Below are 23,476 nucleotides of genomic sequence, written 5' to 3'. Positions count from 1 at the left end.
TAGCTTTAACTTCTCATCTAAGTAAATGGATGGAGAAAATAATAGTCAGTAGACTAGGATATGTTCTTGAGCATAAAAAACTAATAAATGAATACCAGTGTGGCTTTAGAACAGGGAGATCAACAATGGATGCTCTAACTAGAGTATGTAATGATATAGAGAAAGCTTTAAAAATGAAGGAGGCAACAATTATAGTATTTTTGATATAGAAAAGGCATATGATTCACTGTGGAGAGAAGGACTACTTCTAAAAATTAATCAGATGGGAATTAGTGGAAAGATGTATAAGTGGACAGCAATTTTTTTTGCTGGATAGAAAAATAAGAGTTAAGATTGAAAACGATTATTAAAAAAGAGTTTAATGTGGAAAATGGGATACCTCAAGGTAGTGGAGTTAGTCCAATCTTATTTAATATAATGATGATATTTTTTTCTGATATCAATAAATGTATAAATTCTGCACTGCATGGAGATGATGGGGCCACATGGATGAGTGGACAGAATATAAAACATGTAGTAGGAAATATTAAGAAGGTAATATATAGAATTTAATAGATGTAAAGAAATGTTGCTACACACTCGAGAACAGTAGATGGCGGTATGCACCTTAAAGTTGCTTGCGATCCGCAATAATAAAAGAGAAGAAGAAGAAGCTGCTCGTTTCCACTCGGACGGATTAGCTTGTTGCAACGGAAGTTGCGCAAACGGCGCGAAGAATGTCAACAATAACTCCAGTTTGAGTTAGCCGAATTATTTTGAATAAGATAGCATTTAATTTATGTCTGTTTATGCATTTTGTGGATAGAATTAGTTACGTTGTATGAATGCTTAAAATATTAAATAATCTTGACGCATTCAAAGTTGTAAAAATAACCGGTTAAAGTTTCAAAGGTTAGAGCTAGATGTAGAGAGTGAATGTTTAGCACGTTCGTAATGAAAAACAAAATTTGTCATGAGTACAGAATATATCATTAAATTTTCTCCCAGTCGGAGTGTTTTTACAATAAGTAAGTACTTCGGGTCTTCTTCTGTTTACTAATTTGAATAAATGTAGGCTGTACTTTATGGAAAGCCTGAAAGGTCTGTGCTGTTTTCATTTTTAATAAGGATAAAGGTTCACTTGAAGTTCCGTCAACCAGACACATTCGTAATTCATGTCAAGTCTCCTCACTCCTCATACATCGACTTCAGCATGACCAAAGCAGGGAAGGAAGACTTTATTGTGAAGTTTGTGGAGGGTGAAGGATCCAAGCCAGATTATGCAGTCAAAGCATATGAGGTAAATATCCCTGCTGGCTTAAGTTTTGTTTCTGTTTGCAGTTTTAACTGTGAGTCCTATTTATACAGGCCATTCTGGAGCTGCAGTCTGAAAAGTATTTAAAAACCATCCAGGAGGAAGATGTTTTACAGATGAACCAGAAGGACAAGTCTCTGTTTGTTTTCATCAACTTCACCACTCCAGCTTTCCTGCACTGCAAGAAGGTCTGAACCCATTCTGTATGCATTATGCAAACCTGTTATGCAGTCTAATTCTTTTTATTTACAACAGCAAAGAAATTGAGATTACTACAATTATGATTTTGTATGTACATGCCTTTATTGTTATTTACATTTGATGTATAGAATTAAAGTTCATTATAGACAAAACACCTGCTAATTTTAATTGTTGGGCTGCAACAATCAGATCTCGGGGTTTCTTTGGGGCCTATGTTTTTATTTTAAAGGTTATAACTGATCCGTGTCTAAGCTTTTTCAAATTTATGCCACTTTTGCTTCCACAGCTTGGGTGCAGAATAGTGAGTCCACTAGTGGTGCTGCACTGCCTGCAGCAACAGCGCTGTGTCCCGAAAGCAGAAAAACCTGTGTATAACATGGCGATGGCTGACGTCACCATTTCCTGCACCAGCCTGGATAAAGCAACCCGGGTTGGTTCTGATGATTTTGTTTGTTTTTTTTAAATGCTCCTTTCAAAAAACACAGAATTTTGGAACATAATATTGAAAAGTTTGACATGTAAATGTGCTTACGTGTGTATTCTGTCTCCCTCTGCAGGGAGAGGTGATGGATCTGGTGCAGCTCATGGGCGGACGAGTCTATCTTGATCTTAATGTGTCTGTCTCACACCTGATTGCTGGGGAGGTAGGAAGCAAAAAATACCTGGTGGCTGCCAACTTGGGAAAACCCATACTGCTGCCCACATGGGTCAAGGCATGCTGGGAAAAATCACAAGACAGGCAAGTACCTTAGAGAACCTGGGTGATTCGTTAACGGACGGCTTCTGTTAATTAGCATGGAAATATTAGATTTAATTACTGAACAATGCACACAGTTTCACTCATCTTTAAATTTTAAGCACTTTTTTTCTAACTGAAATCTTTTGCAGCAAATTATTGTAGTTGATGCAACACAATCTGTTAAAGAGAGATTGTATGGAAAAGGCTTGATTTTGTGTTTGGTGAACAATTCCTGTTTTCATTTGACCAAATGTTGTGGCTCTTTTTGAAAAACTGAATAATAATGATAATTTCACTGTGAACTAGATTTTTTTTATTTAAGATATCTTGGTAAATCAAAGTGTTGGTGATGCCATGGCCTCTAATGAGGGCATTAGACCTCAGAGAAACCTGAAGTCATGACTTGGTGCTCAGCATCAATGCAGTTAAATTACAAGGTGGAGTTTTTAAAATTTCTTTTGCGCTTTCCTGTCCAGTCTCTTCAGGTACACAGACCTGCCAGTTGAGAACTTCCTGTGCCCCGTGCTGCTTGGCTGTACCGTTTGCGTGACGGGCCTCTCCAGCACAGAGCGCAAAGAGGTGCAGCGGCTCTGCGAGCAGCACGGGGCCAAATACACCGGCCAGCTCAAAATGAACGAGTGCACACATCTCATTGTTAGTGAACCGACAGGTAAAGTCCCCACCATTTTAATTTGTCCAACAAAAAAATCTTTAAGAAAAATATTTTATTCCATTTCTATTCTTAAATCTGATTTTTTTCATTGGTGTTACTGTTGTGCTGAGAGTTTATTTTCCGTTTGCAGGTCAGAAGTACGAATGCGCCAGGAAGTGGAACGTGTATTGTGTGTCTTTGCACTGGCTGTTCGACAGCATAGATAAAGGTTTCTGTCAGGATGAGAGCAGGTACACGGTGCAGCGCAACGCTTCAACAGCCACACGGCCCAACACCTCAACTCCTACAGGCACCAGCAGGAGAGAAGGTACCCTGCCAATTTCTTCTGTTTCTGTTGATGCAATCATATATAAACACAAATCCATGGTGCCGTATTAGAGCTGTTGTTGATAAAATAGGGGAAAAAATGGCCACTGAGGTGTAAATTTCCACCAAAACTCAGATTTATGAGTTAATTTTATATATTTACAAGAAAAAAAAAACATTCCAACGTCAAAGTTTTAAATTTGCAATTAAAAAAAAAATTCCACAATTAAAAGAAAAAATCACCATATTTAAGATATTCTCTGAGTCAGAAAGTCAGAAATTTGTAAAAAAAAAAAAAAAAGGGGGGGGGGAAATGCTCTGATTTTTGTTTACTGAGATTATTAAGGCAGATGTTTGCAACAGAAACTGACAGAAGTTCTCTAAGAATAAGGTGGAAAATCTATGAATTTATGCTCATCTGGATACTTTCCAAAGCATAAGTGGTAGTAGGTCTTGGCTAATTTTCTGCTGACAGATTAGTGTATCTTTATCCGATGGTTTAGCCAGCAATGTGTTTCACTGAGCTATAAATCATGACTTCCCCCTGCTGAGGTTTGTTCTTAAGGTTGTTGTGCATTTTTTCTGTAGATGGTCCATCTCTGTTGGGCCTGAGCAACATTTCTGTCAACACTAGTGCGGCGATAAACGACACGGCCCTCACCAACGTCACCATGAGTCGCGTGGAGACGCCAGACCCCATCGACCGGTTAGACCTCACTGTGTGCCCAGCAGATGATGTGTTGGATGGTTGTAAGGTACAATTTAGTCCACATTCTCACAAAGCAAAGTCATTCCCTTTCATTTTTAGACGATTTTTAAAATGTGTTTATTGTTGCACAGTTATATTTAAGTGGTTTCCCGGAGAAGAAGCTGGAGAAGCTGCGGCGGCTCGTCAGCGCTGCTGGAGGCCTGCGCTTCAACCAGCCCAGAGAGGATCTCACTCATGTGGTTGTGAGGGAAGTGGACCAGGAGCTCCAGAAATTTCTGTCCACAGCAACTCACAGGTTTGAAATCCAGTTTTCTGATAATAATTCTGTATTTTGGTTGTAAATGTGGTTAATTTTACTCTTTTAAATGATCAAATTATTCAAATTAGAGGAAAAGAAGTGTTCATATCGCCCAATAAATATAATGCTACTTTCTAACGAAAGGAAAACAATGTCTGAGTCCAGAAAAGATGGACAGCTAATCACTAAAGCATTGTGGGGAAAAAATCATAACACCTAGAGTTAATATTATTGACACCATTAGCTCAGACAGCAGCACCATTAAAGAAAAATACATAACTATACATGGAAGCTGAACCAGAGGAACTTTCTATGGCAACAAAAGCCAAGCCAAACAGAAAGAGAACAGTAGGTTGCAGAAAACAATAGGAAGAGATTCTTCAACGTAGATCCACTGAGCCTGCAGGACTTTCAAAGAGAGTAAAGGACAACTAAGCTCGGAAGCTCAGTTTTTTTCTCTGTAGCTTTGTCGAGTTTGTGGATGGATTTTGGTTGAGAAAACTGTTGAAGGACACTTCACCAACTAAATCAAATTAAATAACCTGTTCCTGTGTTTCTTCTCAGGCCCCATGTGGTAACAGCACAGTGGCTGCTGGATTGTTTCTCCAAAGGCACGTTGGTCCCAGAGGACGGATACCTCCACCCGGACTGTCTCCCTCCAGCTTCAGACGCCGTCTCTGTCTCCGCTCGTCCTCCGGCGAGACGTCGCTCGTCTTCTGGTCCGCCTGTTGCCAACCCGAACACTCCCAAGGAACCAATTACAGACGAGGATCTTCTCTCACAGTACATGGACGACGACCCCACAGTGGGTAAGAATCTGTTTAATTAATTCTCAGATTAAATAATTCAGAGTGAAATAATTTTTTCATTTCTTATCTGTCAGTTGATCTGGCACCAGCAGCACCAGAGAATACCAGCAGGAAGTCCTTCAGCGCAGCTGCAGAACCTCAGCCTGAGTCCTGGACGCCCCTCCACACCGGGGGACCAGAGCAAGAGCCGCTGCCACAGGACGGTCTGTTTTCTGGGAAATCCTTCCTGCTCGTGGGTTTCGGTGTGGAGGCTGAGGCTCAGCTCTCGGCGCTGCTGAAAGAGCAAGGAGGCAGGCTGCTGACGGGCCGCAGCCGAGTGGTGGCGGACTTCGCTGTGGTCCCTCAGCTGGGCTGCACAGTGGAGGCCACCGTGGACGAGGTGGTCACTGACACGTGGCTGGTACGAACTCAGATTGCCTTATTTTTCTGATTTGACCTGCAGAGCTACATTTATGTTCTGGTTTGTTTATCGCAGGCCATGTGTGTGGAGAACGAGCGCGTTCTGCCGCTGCCCTCTAACCCTCTGTTTACCCCCGTTCCTGTGAGGGAGGGCTACTTTCCTCTCAAAGACTGCGTCCTGTCTGTCAGCCAGTTTACGGGAGCAGAGAGGGAGGCTCTGGTGGAGCTGGCCAAGCATCTCGGAGCCAAGTATGTGGCGCATATTTTCACTTATAACAAACATTTTCCCCACGTTAGAGGTGAAAGAAATCTGCTGGGGGAACTAGCACAGTTCTTATCAATATATTAAGGAATAAAAGCTCCTATTTTTTGTTAAAAAAATGTTATTTGTAAGTTAGTTTTGTCTTATTTTAAGTGAATTAAGGTATTCGCACTAAAAACCTGACAAAAAATATTTGGTAAGATTTTGTTTTTGCAGCATATTCTTCTCCTGACTGATACATTCGTCCAGTCAGATGTTCTTGGTGTTTATTACGCCAAGAACAGTTTTAATACAATGCAATATTTTTGTCACAACCCTGGCATTTTAACAGGGGTTGACTGCATAATAACCTGCAGTCAATAAAATACCCGTTTTTCAAGCTGTTTTTGTGTTTTGATCAGGATCATTTTAACTCCCTCTGTTACTTGTCTTGTTCCTTTTGCTGTGAGCTTCTTGCTCAAACCTTTTGCTTTTCTCCCTTTGCTCCTCCAGTGTCCAGGATTACTTTGTGCGCCTGGCCAACCAGAAGAAAGGCATGCTGGCCAGCACTCACCTGGTGCTACAGACCCCTGATGGAACAAAGTACCAGGCAGCTAAGAAGTGGGGGCTTCCTGCCGTCACCATGCGCTGGATACTTGAGTCAGCGCGGACGGGGAAGAGGGCGGCAGAGGAGAAATATCTGGTGGATCTGCCCTCCTCTCCAGGTGACATTCATATTACCTGCAGATCTACTTTGTGTCCCGTTGAACTTTGAGATTCCTACTGCTAAAAATCGAATTTTGTGTCGAATTAACTGTCACCATTTGCAATTCCACAGAGAAGGAAGACGAGAGCTTCGTCAGCGGATCCCAGAAAGCAGCTCCGCTCCAACCTGCTCGCTGCTCCCCAGAGATCCCGTTGCTGGGTCCGCAGGGCGGGAAAGCGGTCACGCCGCTCGATTGCGGTCGCTTTCAGAGCAAAGTGTTTCGATCTGTGTTGGACGAGATGAAACCCAGAGAAAACCCGAGCACACCGACACCAAACCAAGGTGGCGGCAAAGGGAAGCCACTCCAGAAGGAGCCGTCCCTGCAGCTGGACACTCCGTCTCGGTTCCTGGTCAGGGACCAGCTCTTCAGGCCGTCCTTTAACTTCAAGGTCAGAACTCTTCCTGCACCAAAAAACAGACATTTAGATTTAACCTCCCAGGAGGGAAGGTGACAAATGAATCTCTTCACTTTTTAAGGATGCACTGAAAGATTTGGAGACTCCTGGCGGAAGATCTAAACCCGGAGAAAGGGTGGAAACTCCACTTACCGACGTTATCAACAGGAACCTGAAGGTTGCTCTGGCAAACAGCTCAGCGAATAACGCCACAGAAATGCAGGAAGTCTCTGCCAGCCCGCAGCTCGCCAAAACAACCGAGAAGGAGGTCAGATAAGAGTTTCATTCAGAGTTTAAACATTGTTATGCTGTGCATGACTCTACTGAACTGACAAAGTGACTCTAATGAAGTACTCAGAATATGTATATCGTTTTAAGTGTGTTTGTTTTCTGAAGATCCCGCAGAAAGACTCGGGACCCCTGACTGGTGTTGTGATCTGTGTGGGGAAGAAACTGAGCAAGATGCAAAGTGAACTGAATGCTATTGCTGCTTCGCTTGGAGCTGACTTCAGGTACTCTGCACTTATTGCAAATTTGCTATAAAGATGTCTTTCTTCACGAAAAAAATGTTTTACTTTTATTTATGGATTTCTGAATCACTTTTACACAGAAATATAACATTTTATGCCCCCTATTGAAGAGTTTTGCAGATAAAGCCTTTTATTTTAACTAAGAAGTTGATTGAAACTTCACTTAAAAATTATAATTATGTTGCTCTCCATATTTAGTGGCTCTTTAGAATAAGTAAAAAGGCTTATAGTAAATTTATTTCTTTTTTAGCATAATTTTATTGGAAAATACAAACTTAAATCTCGGCACATTGATTCAGTGGTTGAAAAAAATCTAATAATCTTCACAAAATAAAAGTAACTGAAATGTTTTTTTTATTATTATTGCTAATTTACCTTTAAAAATTAGTCATTCGACTTCTCATTAATAATTAGTGACTTTCTGTTTGCCTGGGTTATAAATATAATTTCTTCAATCTTTTCTTCCTGGACTGAAGACAGGAAGAAAATCAGACATCAGTAAAAAATGTTAACTGGAAACCTGGATTTAAAAATAAATTCATCTTTGAATTTTACCAGATATGCTGATTCTCTCTGTGTTGTTTTTAGGTGGGCCTGTGACAACACGGTGACGCACTACATCTACCAGGGTCGTGTTGGAGACACCTCCCGCGAATACAAGGCGGTGAAGGAGAAGGGCCTGCATGTGGTGTCCCAGTACTGGCTGCATGCTGTGAGCTCACATCAGCAAAAAATACTGTTTTAGCTCAAACTGTGACCATTTTTCACCAAATTAAAATGAAAAATTACAGCTCTGTCATTCTAGAGCTGTTTTTATTTAATGCAACATTTAAATTCACAACATTTGGGGATAAAAAAATGGTGAAACATTATTATTTATGCAAGTTTGTGTAAAAAAATGTATACAACTACATTCAAGATGTATTTATTTAAAGAATTTCTGAAATTATAAATTAATATGAATTAATTACTTAAAAGTGAAACTTAATATTCAAACTTGTGAGGACCATTTGTGACCCTTTGAATACATTTTTCTAACTTTCCTACCAGAGATTTAATAATGGTGCAAATTTTCCCCCTCTGGCAAATGTAATAAAATAATTTTTGCTTAAACTGTTGGTTTTGAAATAGATCCTGGCATCTGATTGGTTAAGCTCCAAACCAATTATAGTTGAATTAGATCAATTAAAATGACCAGAGCATTGGAAATTCATAACGTGCTGAACTGTGTGACTATGACAAAATACATAAAATGATGTATTTTATCATTGATTACAGGTTGAATTACGTTTTTTATTTTTCCTAAATACTGACACATCCAAGTAATCACATTATTTATTTGTAGTTTATTTAATTATGTTCCCCTACACTTTTCTTGCCATGTTATATTTTCTTTTCTTACGTAAAGGAAGTAACCTGTTAGGAAAACAGTTTTTAAGTGTTTTGCCTCTTCATGACTGTTTTATGCGTTTCTTGTTGTGCAGTGTGCTGAGGAGCAGAAGCACGTCTCCGAGACTCTGTATCCCTTCACCTACAATCCAAAGATGAGTCTGAACCTCAGCCAGGTTCCCAGCAGCTCCCAGAGATCTCCGCCTTTAACACGGACACAGCGCAAAGACGCGACCGAATCAAAACTCAACAAGGTTGAGGAAATCTTCATCTGAGCAGCCATGTTTGTGTTTTTGTGTCTACTTTGTTAATAATGTGATTATTTTTCAGTCTGCGGTTGTTGCTGCAGAGAAAAGCGCAGTCGTGCCTCCTGTGAGTAACGGATGTGTTGATCAAGACGAGGTGAACGATACCACAGGGAAAAGAGGTGAGGACTTGTTGAGGAGCTGATTCCACTAACGACTTGAGAACTTGATGACTGAAGTGAGTTCAATATTGTAGATACTCTGGAAATGAGAGAGAACCTGCAAAGACAGCTTCAGGAGATCATGTCGGCCACCAAAATGACGACAGGCAGGCGGGCGTCTGTCAGACTGGCCAGGATGGGATCAGGCTGCACCGACTCGGGTCCAAACACGCCTGAAGGCAGCCGGGCTGGACGCAGTGGGAGCAGACGAACCCTGGAAGCTCTGAGGTACAAAAAACCGTCATGTGATCGGTATGGTGATGCAGCACGGGATTGTGGGAGTTTTTAACTGAAGCAAGAAAGCAATGAAGCTTCTAGCTAGCTAAGCTAGGCTTGTGGCATCACCTTACTTGCTTTGGTTACCTAGCAACTCTCTGATGGTGTGGTTACCTAGCAACAACCTTTGAGTAACTTGTGCAGCAGCAGTTTAAGGTTTCACCACTGTGCCTCATAACTTCTTAAAAATAAAAAGTGAAAGAAGGAAATGAGAACAAAATGTTTAGAGAAAACTGTGGATAAAACAGGAAAGGTCGCATCTACAGTTTGGCATTATTTCAGATATTTAAAACAAAAAAAAAACCTAATTGATAATTATCAATATCGACTGATATGAAACCCTTATATTATTCACTACTAGTCCCAGTAAAGTAGGAATAAAGTAGAGACTTGAGGAACCTCAAATAGAGCCATCAAACAGCTACGATGAGAAATCCTTAATTGTTTCTCACTGATGCGTTTCCAGGGTAACCAGAGAAGCGGTGACGGACATAAACACCGAGCCGTCTCAGAGTGAGCAGATAGTCTGGGACGATCCGACAGCCAGGGAGGAGAGAGCGAAGCTGGCTGATAACTTCCAGTGGCCTGGGAGTCCATCCCAACACTCAGAGCCCCTGGCGGCAGCACCGCCTCCCACAGCAGAGAACGGACCGCACCTCAAGGACTCGATGACGGACTCTGAGCTGGTAGAGATGGGTAAGAGGAGCCGTATAATAACGTGGAAGTGTTGAGAATCGAAGGTAAAATTTAATTCCTACATCTACTTTAAAATGTATCCTTCAATTTCCTCACAGCTGCTTGTGACGTTATAAACCAGCAAATGGGTCAGAAGGTCGTGGCGCCTCCATCAGAGGATCCAGAAGAGGACATCCTCACTCCTAAAGCTCCCAGCATCGCCTTCCCTCTCGCCAAACCGCTGGTAGCACCGGAGCCACAGGTAAGTGCTTCTTGGAACCTTCCTGGTTACTTCCAGCGCCGCTGCAGCTGTAAAGGTGTTTCGTTTCTGTCAGGAAGAGAAAGAGGAAGAAAAACAGCCACCCAGATTTCAGCTGTCGTCGCTCAGCCCTCAGGAGCGAATCGATTACAGTCATCTCATAGAGGAACTCGGTGAGTCGCTCAGCTGTTCTGGGGATCAGCTGTCAAAATACTTCAGTATTTTTACATATACAGTATATAAAGAGAAACATTAATGGTCTGAAATGATGAGAACAAACCCTTAATCAGTCAGAAGTTTCACACTGTAAAAAGAAAACAGGTTAAAAAAAACTTAATTTAATTGCATGTAACAAATATTTTATTTACTTTTAAGTTGGAGCTCCGTTCTCCTTTTTAAATATCTACCAGGTGTAGTTTACTGATGCCATCCTTCTCTTTGTCCTGTAGGGGGCGTCGTCCTGGACAAGCAGTCTTTTGACCCCAGCTGCTCCCACATCATCGTAGGGAGTCCACTGCGAAACGAGAAGTATCTGGCCGCCATGGCAGCCGGCAAGTGGATCCTGCATCGCTCGTACCTGGAGGCGTGTCGCTCCGTGGGACACTTCATTCAGGTGGGAGCCTGAAGACAACTCCACTGTGTTTTATCTTTCCAGCGTAGCTTCAATCTGAAAATATAGTTTTAACATCTGGATTCAGCTGGATTTGTTGTAACATCAGATGGTTAAGATGTTAGCTCTTCGTCTCTACACTCATTTCTTCATTCGGCTCAGATTCGTTGATTATTTGGGATTTTTCTCTCCTTTCGTTTCTTCCTGTGATGCAGGAGGATGATTATGAATGGGGCAGCTGCTCCATCTTGGAGGCTCTGCCCTCCATCACCTCTCAGCAGAAGAGACTGGCCTTGGCCGCAATGCGCTGGAGAAAAGCTTTGCAGGGAAGCTCTGAACACGGCGTACGTACCAGATCCATTTCTAGGCGAATTATCACTGTCACTCAGGTTTTTAAAAGATAAGTGTCTGAAACTGTCTGAACTTGACTAAGGATGTTTTCTATTTTCCAGGGAGCTTTCAGTGGCTGGACCGTGATGCTGAACATCGACCAGAGCAGAGAGTCGGGCTTCAGGCGGTTATTGCAGTCTGGTGGAGCGAAGGTTTCTCCCTGCTTTTATTTTACAAGCCACACGTTACAGGAGCTGCTACATTCATGCACCACAATCTGGCACTTCATAAGACAAGCAGATCCAATTTATTATATACTGTAAATTCATTCCAGTCTACAGACAGATTCAAAGTCTACAATGGATTCTAGTTCAATATCAGCTATAAAAACAATGCTGGTTTTCATGCTAATTGCTTTTCAACCTTAGAAAATCCAGCTGCTTCTTAGGTTTCAGGAATCCCTCATACTGAGCAACCCCTGCAGAAATATCTTCCATAAATTTATGGAGAAAATGTTTCATAAAGTTCAGAATGAGTCCAAATAGAAAGTTGCTAAAATGAGTCTAGACATAAACAGTACTTAGTCATAAAACATGTGTAGGAAACCTGGATCATCAAAAATATACGAGCAAGAATTAAAAAATACAGCAGTGTCAAAAAGAAGAGACAGTTTAATTTCTTTCTTCTTTTTTTTAAACATATAAATGTAACATTTCTTGAAATGTGTTTGAGTTTTCGCCATCATGTTTTCTCCCCTGTTTTCCCTTCAGGTGCTGCCCAGCCCCTCCCCGTCTCTCTACAAAGAGGCCACTCATCTGTTTGCAGACTTCGGTCGTCTGAAACCCGGAGACTTCAGGGTGGACGTAGCTGAGGCCACCGCACAAGGAGTGACATGCCTGAAACCAGAGTACATCGCAGATTACCTCATGCAGGTGACTGACTGTAAAAGTGCTTTATTTACTTAGAAAGTAAATGTCTTAAATCTGTTGGATATCTCTGTGTTTTTGTTGATATTTTCTCCATTTTCTGATCTGCCAGGAGCCGACGCCGCCCATCGAGTTGTACTGTCTGACTGCAGCGCCGCCTGAGGAAGATCCATTCACACCGTCCCGTAAGCGTAAAGCAGCAGCCGACCCCTCCAAGCTGAAAAAGAGCCGACTGAACTGAAACCTTTGCACAAAAAAACATTCCTGCAACATTTTCATTTGAGTGAATATAACTGTAAATAAGATTTTTTTTTAATGATTTATGAAAATGGATTAAAATAAATGTAGCATCTGTTTTGTCATTCCTACTGCCTCTGTTCCAACCACTGCAGTTGCTGCTGCTCAGGCTGAGTCTGCAGTGATGGATGACTGAAATATGGTGTGCAGAAAATGTCGAGTCATGGTTTGTAATTGTGTGGAGTAAAACACTGCGGCCAGTAGAGGGCAGTGCAGGCATTGCATTGAATCAGGAAGGTGAGGGTGTAAACTATGAGTTAAATCCTATTTTAAGACTTGTGATTTAATACTTCCACTTTAAAGCTGCAGAGTGCTCAAAATTAAGTTAATTTAATGTTGAACTTCTTTTATTTATATTAAGCCATAAATATAAGATGTTTAGTTATTTTTAATATGTGTAACTCTTAAAACTCAACTGGTTTCAATGATCAAAGCATTCTTATGTTGTCCATGCAGTAAATGCAGAGTTTTATTTCTCCTGCTGATGTATATCTATGATTCAACAATGTGCTGCTTCATGCCAGATTGCCAGCTGAGGTTAGTCGTCCCTGTTCCCTGCCATATGGACAGATAAGTGGTTTAACCTCCTAATGGACGAACCGGCTGCCCTGCAGACGCAGGGTTGATCTGTTAGAGGAGAATGGTGATTACAAGACAAAGAGCTGCCATGACTCAGACGTCAGAGCTCAGTCAGGGCTTTAAATCAGCAGTGAAGTCCCTGAGAGGCATTTACAGATTTCTGCTTCCAGCTCCTGTTCTGCCCAGTCTTTGTGTCTGAGATACAGCATCCTATATTTTATCAAATTGGTTTTTGAGGTTCACTGTTGGACCATTTTCTGTTGATCAGATTGTCTTTGTGTCTGACCGGTTGTAGTAAAATGCTCATAGATCCCATTTGGGATCAGCTGTTTCCAGCCCATATTTACTCCTGGGACCCATATGGGTTTTATATGGGAAGATAAATATGCCTAAAATAAGATTATCTAAAGTGTAACGTATTGTTCCTCCATAATGCAACTCTAAATGAAAAGTGAAAAACCTTTGTCTTCTACTTTTTTTGTTTTGTTACCAAACCCATTGGAAACCTAACCAAGGCCTACATCACTAACTCAGTCTGAATCTACTTTGTAAAATCTATGTTGGCCCCATTCAGGAAGCTGCTATTTCCTGTCAAGCCACTTGTTTTTTGAGTTTTTTCATAATTGTAAAGGGTTACATAATGGACCTCTTGTAATAGTCTGTAGGTTTGATTCAGGATAAATCCGGGTAATGAGAGTTAAACGCAATGTAAATTATTTTCATTATCATTTGAGACCCAGCTAACACCTAGAGAGGGAACCCAAATGTTTTTGCACATATAAGTTGTATTTACTAAAACCCAGGGGGTCAAAAAGTCCATTATGAGCCCAGGAACATCAAGTCAGAACAAAATCCATATGGTTCCGAAGCACACTTGATGACTAGGGTCTTTTGTGTTGATAATTTTTGGCTTGCTGCTGTTTTATTGGGTCTAAGATGATTGAACTGATTCCATCTGCATGGGGACCCAACTGGTTTTGTTGATGGTAAAGGTGGGACTCATATGGGAACTAGATTTTGTACACTGATATCTACATAAGCACCAATCCTGTCTGAGAAAAGTCCATATGGGGCCCATGTACGGTAAGTGACCTGTTTTGTTTCAATAACAAAGTCACAGCAGTTGTATTCTGCTTGATTATAATCCTGTTTGATGCTTTACACATCCATTGCAGGTAAAACATGGGACCCATGAGGATCATGAATGGATGGCATCATGTCATGCCCATTTCAGATCAAACTAAGTATGTAGGGAGTCTAAATTTGTATTTGGTCCAAGTGGGTCCTATAAATGGGGCCCATTAGAAGCCACCCACATATAATATTGATTTAGTCTGGACAACCAAAGGATTCAATAAGTCTGAGAAAATCCTTGTTTGACTCATATAGTTCAAATTTAACTTGACCAAAATCTATGTGTGACCCATTTAACCCTAGACAAATCCATATGCACCCAATTTGGTACCCATCTCGTCCGTGAGGTGACATTATGGGACTCTTTTAGTGCCAATTTACTTATACCAAAATTAATTTTAAGAAGAAAACTGGGTAACATCCTATTTGCAAACCTTAGCTGGTCTGTTTTGTGCTGGCATAACTCTGGTTTGTCATTAGAGTTTAGGGATATTAAATCAGAATAAATCATAAGAAAGAGTTAAATCGCTTAAAAATTAAAAACGTCGATTTCTTCTGAAAATAAATCTTAAAAAGAAAACATGGAGAGCTTTAAACCAAGAACCATTAAAAACAATGACGTTTTAAGGGCAACATGTGAAGAAATTGAGACTAACTGACTCAGGACGTTACTAAATGAAAAGTATGTTTTATTGGCTCACTCTGCTTGGTAGGGAAGGCTGTTATCTAATTATCAACAGGTGTCCCATAGAGGTGCTTTTATGCCCCCTCTGCTGGCTGGCAGGACTCCAGGAGTTGAGTCTTCCTGACTCTTCATCATCGCATCACTTCATCCTCATGTGAGAGGCAACTACCTTAAAACCTTAAAGCCTTTGAGTGAGCGGGTGAGTTTTTACCACGATCCTCCGATCAGAGAGAAAACTGCAGCAGTCCTCATTAAGATTCTCTGCCCGTCCTCACTCCCCGAGAAATCCTCCTGGCGGTGGATGGGTGGCACCGGCGGCGTCCTGCGCACCGAGCCACCGCGGACCGCTGCTTCATCACCCGTGGCGGCTGAGGAGAGGAAGGACGGCTGCTGCTTCACGTCCGGGTCTATTTATGGCGTCAGCACCGAGAGAGGAAAGGTGGGCTCACATGTTCGGGAGTCCGGCGAGGGGAGGCGCCCTGCGCATCTAGAGTCCGGCGCTTTACAAACACCAGCCGGCCGGGATACCCGCACGGAGCCTCGGTCCGCGGCGCTGCTGGCTTCTTCTTTTCTGCGTTTATTAACGACGGGGACGGGCAACATGTGCGCCTGGGCGGTGTGAAGTCCGGCAGAGCTGCTTGTCGGATGCGTTTTTCTCGGATACGCCAAGTACCCGACGTTTCAGAGCACCTTGTGTCATAGGTAAGGACCTCCACTTTATCCCACTTTCTCTGCACCTTATTGACTCATTGCTTCTTTAATATTCAGAGCATCTCATATGGGTGTTCCAAGCTATCGTGATCTCCTGTGATGGTGCCAGGTATAGGATTTTGAACATCAAGTCATTGTGAATACTGCAGGAAAGCCAATGTGATCATTTAGCTGATTGTACTGGATGATCTGGATATTGGTGGAATAAAGTAGAGAACAGTCCAGGATAAGATGCTGAGATGTTGTTTGTGAGGTATTTGGAGATTCCCAGTAATATTAATGCACAGGAGGTGAATGGATCTTGTGTTTTCATCATCTCTGGTTCTGCAACAGGAATTATTGGGAATACCATGCATTGAGTGATAGTTTGTACAGATGCAATGATTGGTTTGCTTTTCCTCCACCGATAAACTTTCTTAAGTCTTACAACCTGCACGCATCTGCCTCAAAGATCTTCCAAAGTCTTAATTGCTTTAACGACCTGGAAGGAACAAGGCAAACAAAGGAGACAACTCTCCTAAAAATGTTCAACTATAACACCAGACCTCCTATTGCAGGGCAGAACCCTAAGCTTTGTACTTCTTGGAATAGTTGGCTCACAAAGAGCCCAGATTTAAAGTGTCCACTAACTGAACCTGCCGGCCAGCCCTTCCCATTGTGTCAGGAATGTTTGGTCGCATGCTGTCCACATAAACCCCCCAAAATCCTTTGTTCTGTTTGAAGGGGGACAATCCTTCAGAGCCATGTGGGCCATGAGTGGGGGGATGGAGCAAGAGGGGACATCTGTAGCTGACAGCTCCCTCAGAGCGAGCTGACATGCTGGGATAACATGAATGGGGTATTAGGGAGCACATGAGCAAAGCACTTAGGGCTAATGAGGACATTTATGCTGTGTGTACATTGCTTAGTGACCAGTTGGGTTTATCCCAAGGGACCAATAGGCTATTGATGGTGTCTTATTTTTGATTGAACGAAGGTGAAGGAAAAAATGGAGATGACTTTTGTGAACTTGTTCATCCTCAGTTGAACTGTCTTCAGGCATTTAGATCTTTTGAGACAGGAAGAAACATACAATGTCCTCAACTTCACCAGTATGGAAAACTCCTGAACTACACAGTCATTATGATAATTATCAACTTGAACTGTATCGAGGCAGTTCAGATCAGACGACAGATTATAAACAGGTACACAAGTGTTTCCATGTTCTTAGAAGTTGGAAGTTTTAAGCTGAAAACTTTATTGGAGGGCATCTTGAAGTACAATTTCTGACCAGCCCAAAATCCAACATTGCTGCCACTCATAAAATAAAGAGAAAGGATGTAAAAAAAAAAAAAAAACATCCCGTTGCTTATCTTCCAAGCTTGATTTTGTCGCAGCAGTTTCATAATCGCGGTGAACGTGTGCAGAAAAATGGGAGAAAGTGAGTTTTTACAACATATTAAGAAGATTTAGTTATTTTTTAAAGAAAATGTGTCTTTAAATTTATGGATTAGACCCATATCAGGTGCCAAATAGGACATATATAGTTTGTGCATGAATATGGAGAACCATTTTGTGTTGTTAGTTTATGTCAAGTTGGGTAAAGCATGTTTTTAGTTTACAAAGGAACCCCTGACTGTTGTTACAGTCAAAGCCAAATTACTTTTTAAATATTGCCATATCGGCCATGAGCTTTTACTTTGAAAACTCACCTGCAATTTACACTGCATTAACCTTTAATTCAAAATATAACCACCCAGCTTGTCTAAATTGTCAGTTACTGCCAACAGCAAATTTATGTGCGCAAGCGAAGACATTAGTTTTAAGCAGTTAAACTTTGGAAAATTGACTCTCAGCCTAGATATGAACAGTATTGTCAGAGGTTTTCTATGTAGATCCATCTGAAAAAAACAGCCTGGTGATGTCCAAAGATCAATGAACCACCATTATGTTATCAAATATGACCTTAACATTATTTGTAGTCTCAAATTTGAATTATAAAAAAGCTTTCTGTCCTGAAAAGTCCAAAGAAAAACTCCTTAAAAAACTTGTAGAACTGTTTATGCTTCATAAAAATCCAAGAATACATCATCAGCTTTGTGAAACCTTTAGTTGATTTAATTTTGAGTTTACAAAAATTAAATCAACTTATCAAAAATGATGGCGGTCAAAATTTGAGCTCGGTCACTTCGACGACGCCCCGTTCAGCCTGACATATGCTGTCAGCTTTGGGAGGAACTTTACACAGGACAGCGGCTGAACAATCTCAGCAGCTGCTCTCTTATCACCAGTGTCAGGAAAAGGTCCGCATTAACAATGGAAAAACACCCGGAAAATATTGGCTGTCCCATCCAGCAGCGCCGGGCCTCTGTGAGGCGAGCTTATCGGAGGAATTCGCAGGAAAAGGGAAACTCTGGCTTGTGACTCCTGCGGCTAAACGTCCAAGCTGATGGGAAAAGGGCCAGCCGGGGACTTAGAAAGCGGGAATTATAATTATAAGTCGGCGTCCCTCATGACTGGTGCAAAGTGGTACACAGTGAGGTGGAATGTGGCCCCCATGGGGCCTCAGTGGTGCACAGCCTGTGCTCAGGTTGGACTTTGTGCTTTTCCTCCACCAAACAGCAAACGGTCCGAACCAGAATTATTTTCTAAATGCCACACTTTATTACCTGCTTTGGAAATTACTTCTATTTAAAGGGAGTCGTAGGTTGTAACTACAGGGGGGATTCTAAGTTGAATAGCAGGGAAAAGCTACTTAACTCAACAATGGCAAAAGAAAAAAAATACTCAGCTTTTGATTTTGTCGAGCAGAACCCCTCCACCTTTTCTCCCTCAAGGTGTTGGTTCTCTTAGTCTTAGTCATTCTGTTTCATAATCGTGGAGAAACACAGACCATGTGGTCTCTGGGGTGAACAAAAGGCCTGATAAACACACACCTGCCCACGCAGAGCAGTGGCAACAGGAAGTAAAGTGGGAGTTGGAACTGACCGTTATGGCGACGGGCACAGGGAGATAAGACGTGCGGGAAACCGTCGGAGCATGAGCTGTTTACAAGCGGGGGGATTCCTGACATTCCTCAGCTGCAGCCATGCCACTCCGATCTGCACCTCCACCCACTGATGGTCACCTTCTGGGATGCAGAAAACGACCGGCGGAGAGTTGGTTTGAATATGTTGCATAACGAGAGATGTTTTCCGGTGTTGCTATGGAGACTTTCAGGAAGCTGAGCAGTCAGACAGCTGGTTGAGGAGCATCTTCTTCATGTGTTTGTAGCTTTAATCTGGGATAAATCCGGAACATCAGTGACTCTTTCATGTGTTTATAAAGATTTGGTGCTTGAATAAATGGAACAAAATGTTCTATATTAACTCAAAATACAAAGAACTAAGATGGGCATTTCTGATTCTCAGAAGGTTTTACTTTATGTTTCAAAGCCATTTTTATTCTCAAAAACTTATTGAAACATCTTCTTTCTGTGTTTAGACCTGATATTGTGTGTATGGTTTTAACATAGTGAAATCTAAATTGCTCTTTATTGTAAAATTCAAGAGCATAATTGATTATGATCAAACATTATTGCACATGCATGGATGAAGCATTTATTGTGAAAATGATACATGAATTAAAACCAGGACTTAGCCTGGACAGTTACATTTGCAACATGAGAAACGGAGCTTGTTTATGTCCTGATACACAATAATGAACATAAATAAAATAAAAATAACCAATTAAGAAGGGAACACAATCCTTATTATGACCTACCTATAATTATTACCCAAGTTGTGTAATATTAAAAAAAATAAATAAATAAAAAAATAAAAAAATGGCACCCTCTTTGCTGTCTTCAAGTGAAAATAAAAAAATCCACCCTTTTAATTTAAGCACATTTAATCAGTGACTGGAATAATAGATTTACTGTCTAACGTTTTAAACTGACCTCCTGCTTCACTGGGTTAATAATAAAACAGCACAAAAAGGTTTCTTTCTGTTAGCCACTCCATGAAATGGGAAAAACTAGAAGATGTTATTTAAGTAAGGCAGAAACTACAAGATAAAAAGAAAAAGCATGGTCTGTCCTACCATCACAAACATAAATGCAGTTTGCTAAACACTACTGGAACTACAACTTGAACGATATCCAGTGGAGAGATGAAATTCAAGACCTTCAACGTTAGTCCAGTGGGAAACAAAAAAGGAAACCGCGTTAGAGGATCTATGGTCCTGTGAGCCTTTTTTTTTCTACAAAGTGTTTAGATTCTTGTTAGCATCTGAGAAATACCAGCAGACTTTAAAGAGAAAGTCCAGTGGACTGGGTCTTCAGCAGCTTAATGGCCCAAAACGTGACCAATTAAGGAGGATATGAGACGGAAAAATAATCTCCAACAACAATAATCTCTAAAGATTAACAATAATCTAAAGATTATTGATGGAAAACTTCAGCAAATGCAATCAAATTTCAATGTACATTTCTCTCATGGGTGCCGAGAAATTAGTTGGCTTATTTTCAGAACTTTCTCCTGCTTTGCAATATTTTAAACATTTAATCATATGCTGTGGTAAAGCATTTAAATTAAATTAAATAAATTCAATATTTAGTTGTTTTGAATCTGGCATGTTATGTTTCGCAGCTCAGAGCCGCCTGACTTTTCTGACGCTTGTGAGATGTGAGGTTGTTGAGGGAAATATCTTGACAGATTGGGGATGGATTACTCTGACATTTTGCACAGACGTTCATGTTCCCATTTTAAGGTGAACTGACCTTCTTACACAGCAGACACTTAGACTTCTCATGCCTTTAAAGGCACAAGAGGAAATCGTCCTAAACCACTGAGCTTTGTATACGTGAGCGCGGTGACGGATCCCTGAAGTGCCCAGTTTTTCTTCAGCTGCTGCACTTTGAAAATACTTGCAGTTCTGCAAAGATTGAATCAAATCTCTTATAGGAGGAAGCCAGGAGCTTTGGCTTTACTTTGGTCTTTATCGCTCCAATCTGTGAATTAGCATCTTGCATCAGTTTCCTTCCTACTGCATTCTGTTTGAAGAGAATTTGTTTGTCTCGAAGATCAGAGAAGCCTTTAATCCGACTTTCCTATCAGAGAGAGAAATATTCCAAAGAGACGCAGGAGAAAAATCAAAGTGGGTGTCATTGGGTGTGTTGAATAAAAAAAATAACTGCAAGAAATGTTTTGGTTTTGGATCCTTTACCATTTTGTGCAAATGATTGGGTCCAATGGGATTATGGTGGTATGAGAGGTAGTAAGGGTGCTGTTGACTCAGGGAATGACAAAACAAGCAGGTGTATGCCAAGTGATGGGGAACACCTGTGAGGATTATTCAGAGCTTTGACTGGATGTCAAGCTGTGACCCCAAATGACCAGGAAGCAAATCATCATCCAGCTTCTGTTCTCAGGTGGAAATAATAAGCTGGGGCTTCCGAGGAAACATGCTCCTCTATGAAACATCATGAAGTAGTAAAGACTCCCCAGAAAGATCATTTCAGTTTTTACACATCAGTTAGGCGCTAACTGTTTGTTTCTGGGTTAATATAGAGATTAAAATAATGTACTGCAGAATAAAACACCAGATTTTTTACAGAGATTCACAGACTTCATTTTATTTAGATCTAATTCCTGTTTCATTGTTTAAGTTTCCATCCATCCATCCATCCATACAGACATGTGTAGGAATTTGCCACATAATCAGTATCAAACTGAACTTTTCTAACTGGGGCCCCAAATCAAAGCAGCATCGTATGTTGAGGAATTCGGTGTCTCCACTCCTTCCTCCAGGATGGATCTCATTATTGGCTTCTCATCTCACTGTCAGCAGCTAATGAGACAAGAGGCAGCAGCTTCCCTACCTGAAGCTTGGTCTTCTTCATTTTACCACTCCTGTTTACAAATTGCTGTATTTCCTTTCCTCACATGCAAGGCCACCTTATGATACTGTGAGTCTCACTAAATCTAACTTAAACTGAGCAATGTGGAGCTTTTGAGATTTTATACCCACCACTTTCAGTCTGTGTTATGCCCCATGTCGCACAGCTTATTTCAGGGCTGCTGGAGAGTATGATTGAGGAGACCGCCACAGCTGATGGGCTTTCAGGTGAAGTGTTGGTAAAATCATGTCAGGTAGGACGTGATTTACTGGAGAGGTGTATTTTTGGTACCTTTTTGAGAAAAGAAATGGAAACTATGCAGAGTGGTGGAAGCTTTACTTCTTCAACTTTTTTGAAGCATTATAGGCTTTAAACCTACAAAAACATTTATTAAACTAAATATTGTGGCTTGGGATCTGGTTAGGATGCTTCCTTGGTGAGGAGTCGTCTCATCCAGGAGACCCAGAGTAAAAACAAATGGATATAGTTGAGGAAACAAATAAAATATATTGCATAAATACTACTGAGATTTAAAAAAATGCTCCAAAAAATTCCCCAATGTGGCCGATTTAAAACAATTCTGGAAAGAAAAGTGGGTTAAAATTTCTCAAGTGTGAAAAATTCATTATCTGTCATCACAAAAAGTTTTTAGTCCAACTAGTTTTTAGCTTTCAACCCAATAACTTTCTCGCACAAAGTCTGGTTGGTTTGCATTTACCCCTCGATAAATTAAGTCAGCTCTTGAAATCTGCATTTCAGATTTGCTGACATAAATATGAATTGGGAACATTTAAGCTGCAGACAGAAGTAACCTGTCAGGAGAGCAGACACTTTTTCACAACGTGGAATATATGCTGTCGTTTTAAGCTGAACTGTCATGGCTTCCTTTGCATGAGTAGCTTTGTCACTCATGATTTGCCAAATGAAACCTCCAGTTTCGGCTGAGCCGTTCCTCTGTATGACAGCTGCTGCTAGAACTAGAACTGAGACTGTATTTCTGATCCCTTCTTTCCTTAATGTGTCTCGGCATTTGACATTTTTCCACAATCAAGGCGTCGAGCACCTCTGGGAGAATCCTTCGAATGTGAAACTATCAGCACAATTCACCTCCTGATTAAAGAGCATTAATTATTCCCTTCTCCTCTGATTTGCATCACAGTCTCGCAGATTTGCGCCTCGGGGGGTAATCCGAGACAGACGCACTCCTGAATTTATTTAGCCACACAAAAACTGTAATGACATGGTGAGATTTTGGCTCTTTTGTGTGTTTGTAAATGTGTTTGTGGTGTCAGGGATGGTGATTTGGCAACCGAGTCACCATGGAGACAGTGCCACTATCGTGTAGGATGGATTTTTTTTTTTTTTTTAAGGGCACAATTGGCTTAAAAAAGGAGCAACGGCAGAGCGATGTAATCTGATTGGACAAACTAAAGGCTCTAGAAACAAACTCCTGCTCTCTTAATGTTTTATAATATGATGCTACATGTTATGACTTCGGATTGCAGTGCCATGAAAGGACATATTCGCTCTGTTAATGACCATAAACTAGATTTTCTAATCTAAATCTAAACATCTTTGGTATGAATATGTACACAAGTAAAATACATGTGTGAATGTGAGTTGTACGATCACATTAAAAAGTATTTCAATGCCTACAGATGTGCAAACTTCTGCTTTCATACCCTTTTAATTTCTTCAAATGTTGTCAGTTGTATGTATTTTATTGGGACTTCATGTGATAAACCGGCACAAATCGTAATATCCATGGGAACTCTGGATGAGCTGCGTTGATCCAAAGTTCAGTTAGCTGACATGGCAAAGTCTACATTTCCCTTATGGGAGAGTGGAAATGTAGACTTTGCCACGCAGCAAACGTGGAAAAAATTTCTCTGATGAAAGACCAATGAGGACAAAATGTACGT

The 23,476-nt window shown here is 41.0% G+C and overlaps 2 protein-coding genes across 3 annotated transcripts in view; both read left to right on the top strand.

Annotated features, from left to right (window-relative positions):
* Positions 1–665: 665 nt before the first annotated feature.
* Positions 666–12,542, top strand: topbp1 (DNA topoisomerase II binding protein 1). Its single transcript, XM_015014265.1, has 28 exons — positions 666–1,007; positions 1,108–1,279; positions 1,348–1,482; positions 1,782–1,925; positions 2,053–2,234; positions 2,711–2,904; positions 3,038–3,214; positions 3,802–3,968; positions 4,054–4,217; positions 4,785–5,029; positions 5,104–5,429; positions 5,505–5,677; positions 6,183–6,394; positions 6,508–6,824; positions 6,913–7,098; positions 7,227–7,342; positions 7,949–8,072; positions 8,845–9,003; positions 9,080–9,176; positions 9,251–9,443; positions 9,958–10,187; positions 10,286–10,428; positions 10,502–10,598; positions 10,875–11,038; positions 11,251–11,379; positions 11,488–11,577; positions 12,136–12,297; positions 12,404–12,542. The coding sequence occupies exons 2-28, from the start codon at positions 1,193–1,195 to the stop codon at positions 12,530–12,532; spliced, it is 4,542 nt and encodes a 1,513-aa protein (XP_014869751.1). The 5' UTR covers positions 666–1,007; positions 1,108–1,192; the 3' UTR covers positions 12,533–12,542.
* Positions 12,543–15,001: 2,459 nt separating this feature from the next.
* Positions 15,002–23,476, top strand: part of tmem108 (transmembrane protein 108) — a 43,430-nt gene continuing 34,955 nt past the window's right edge. The window contains exons 1-2 of one of the 2 annotated variants that reach the window (XM_015014260.1): positions 15,002–15,185; positions 15,270–15,688. The gene's annotated coding sequence lies outside the window, so the exon portion shown is untranslated. Of the gene's footprint in view, positions 15,689–23,476 lie in introns of both variants that reach the window. The other variant, XM_015014259.1, reaches the window with a different exon arrangement.

This window comes from Poecilia latipinna, unplaced genomic scaffold (genome assembly GCF_001443285.1).
Source record: "Poecilia latipinna isolate Pla-1442-1.1 unplaced genomic scaffold, P_latipinna-1.0 Scaffold1801, whole genome shotgun sequence".
NCBI classification, from domain to species: Eukaryota; Metazoa; Chordata; class Actinopteri; order Cyprinodontiformes; family Poeciliidae; genus Poecilia; species Poecilia latipinna.
The sequence above is the reverse complement of the archived record's forward strand: the minus strand, read 5'-3'. Positions and strand labels throughout refer to the sequence as shown.

Coding starts and splice junctions, on each gene's coding strand:
- topbp1 (XM_015014265.1), top strand. CDS start 1,193: ATGACCAAAGCAGGGAAGGAAGACTTTATTGTGAAGTTTGTGGAGGGT. Junction 2,905..3,037: donor CATTGTTAGTGAACCGACAG/GTAAAGTCCCCA, acceptor TTCCGTTTGCAG/GTCAGAAGTACGAATGCGCC. Junction 9,004..9,079: donor CCGAATCAAAACTCAACAAG/GTTGAGGAAATC, acceptor ATTATTTTTCAG/TCTGCGGTTGTTGCTGCAGA.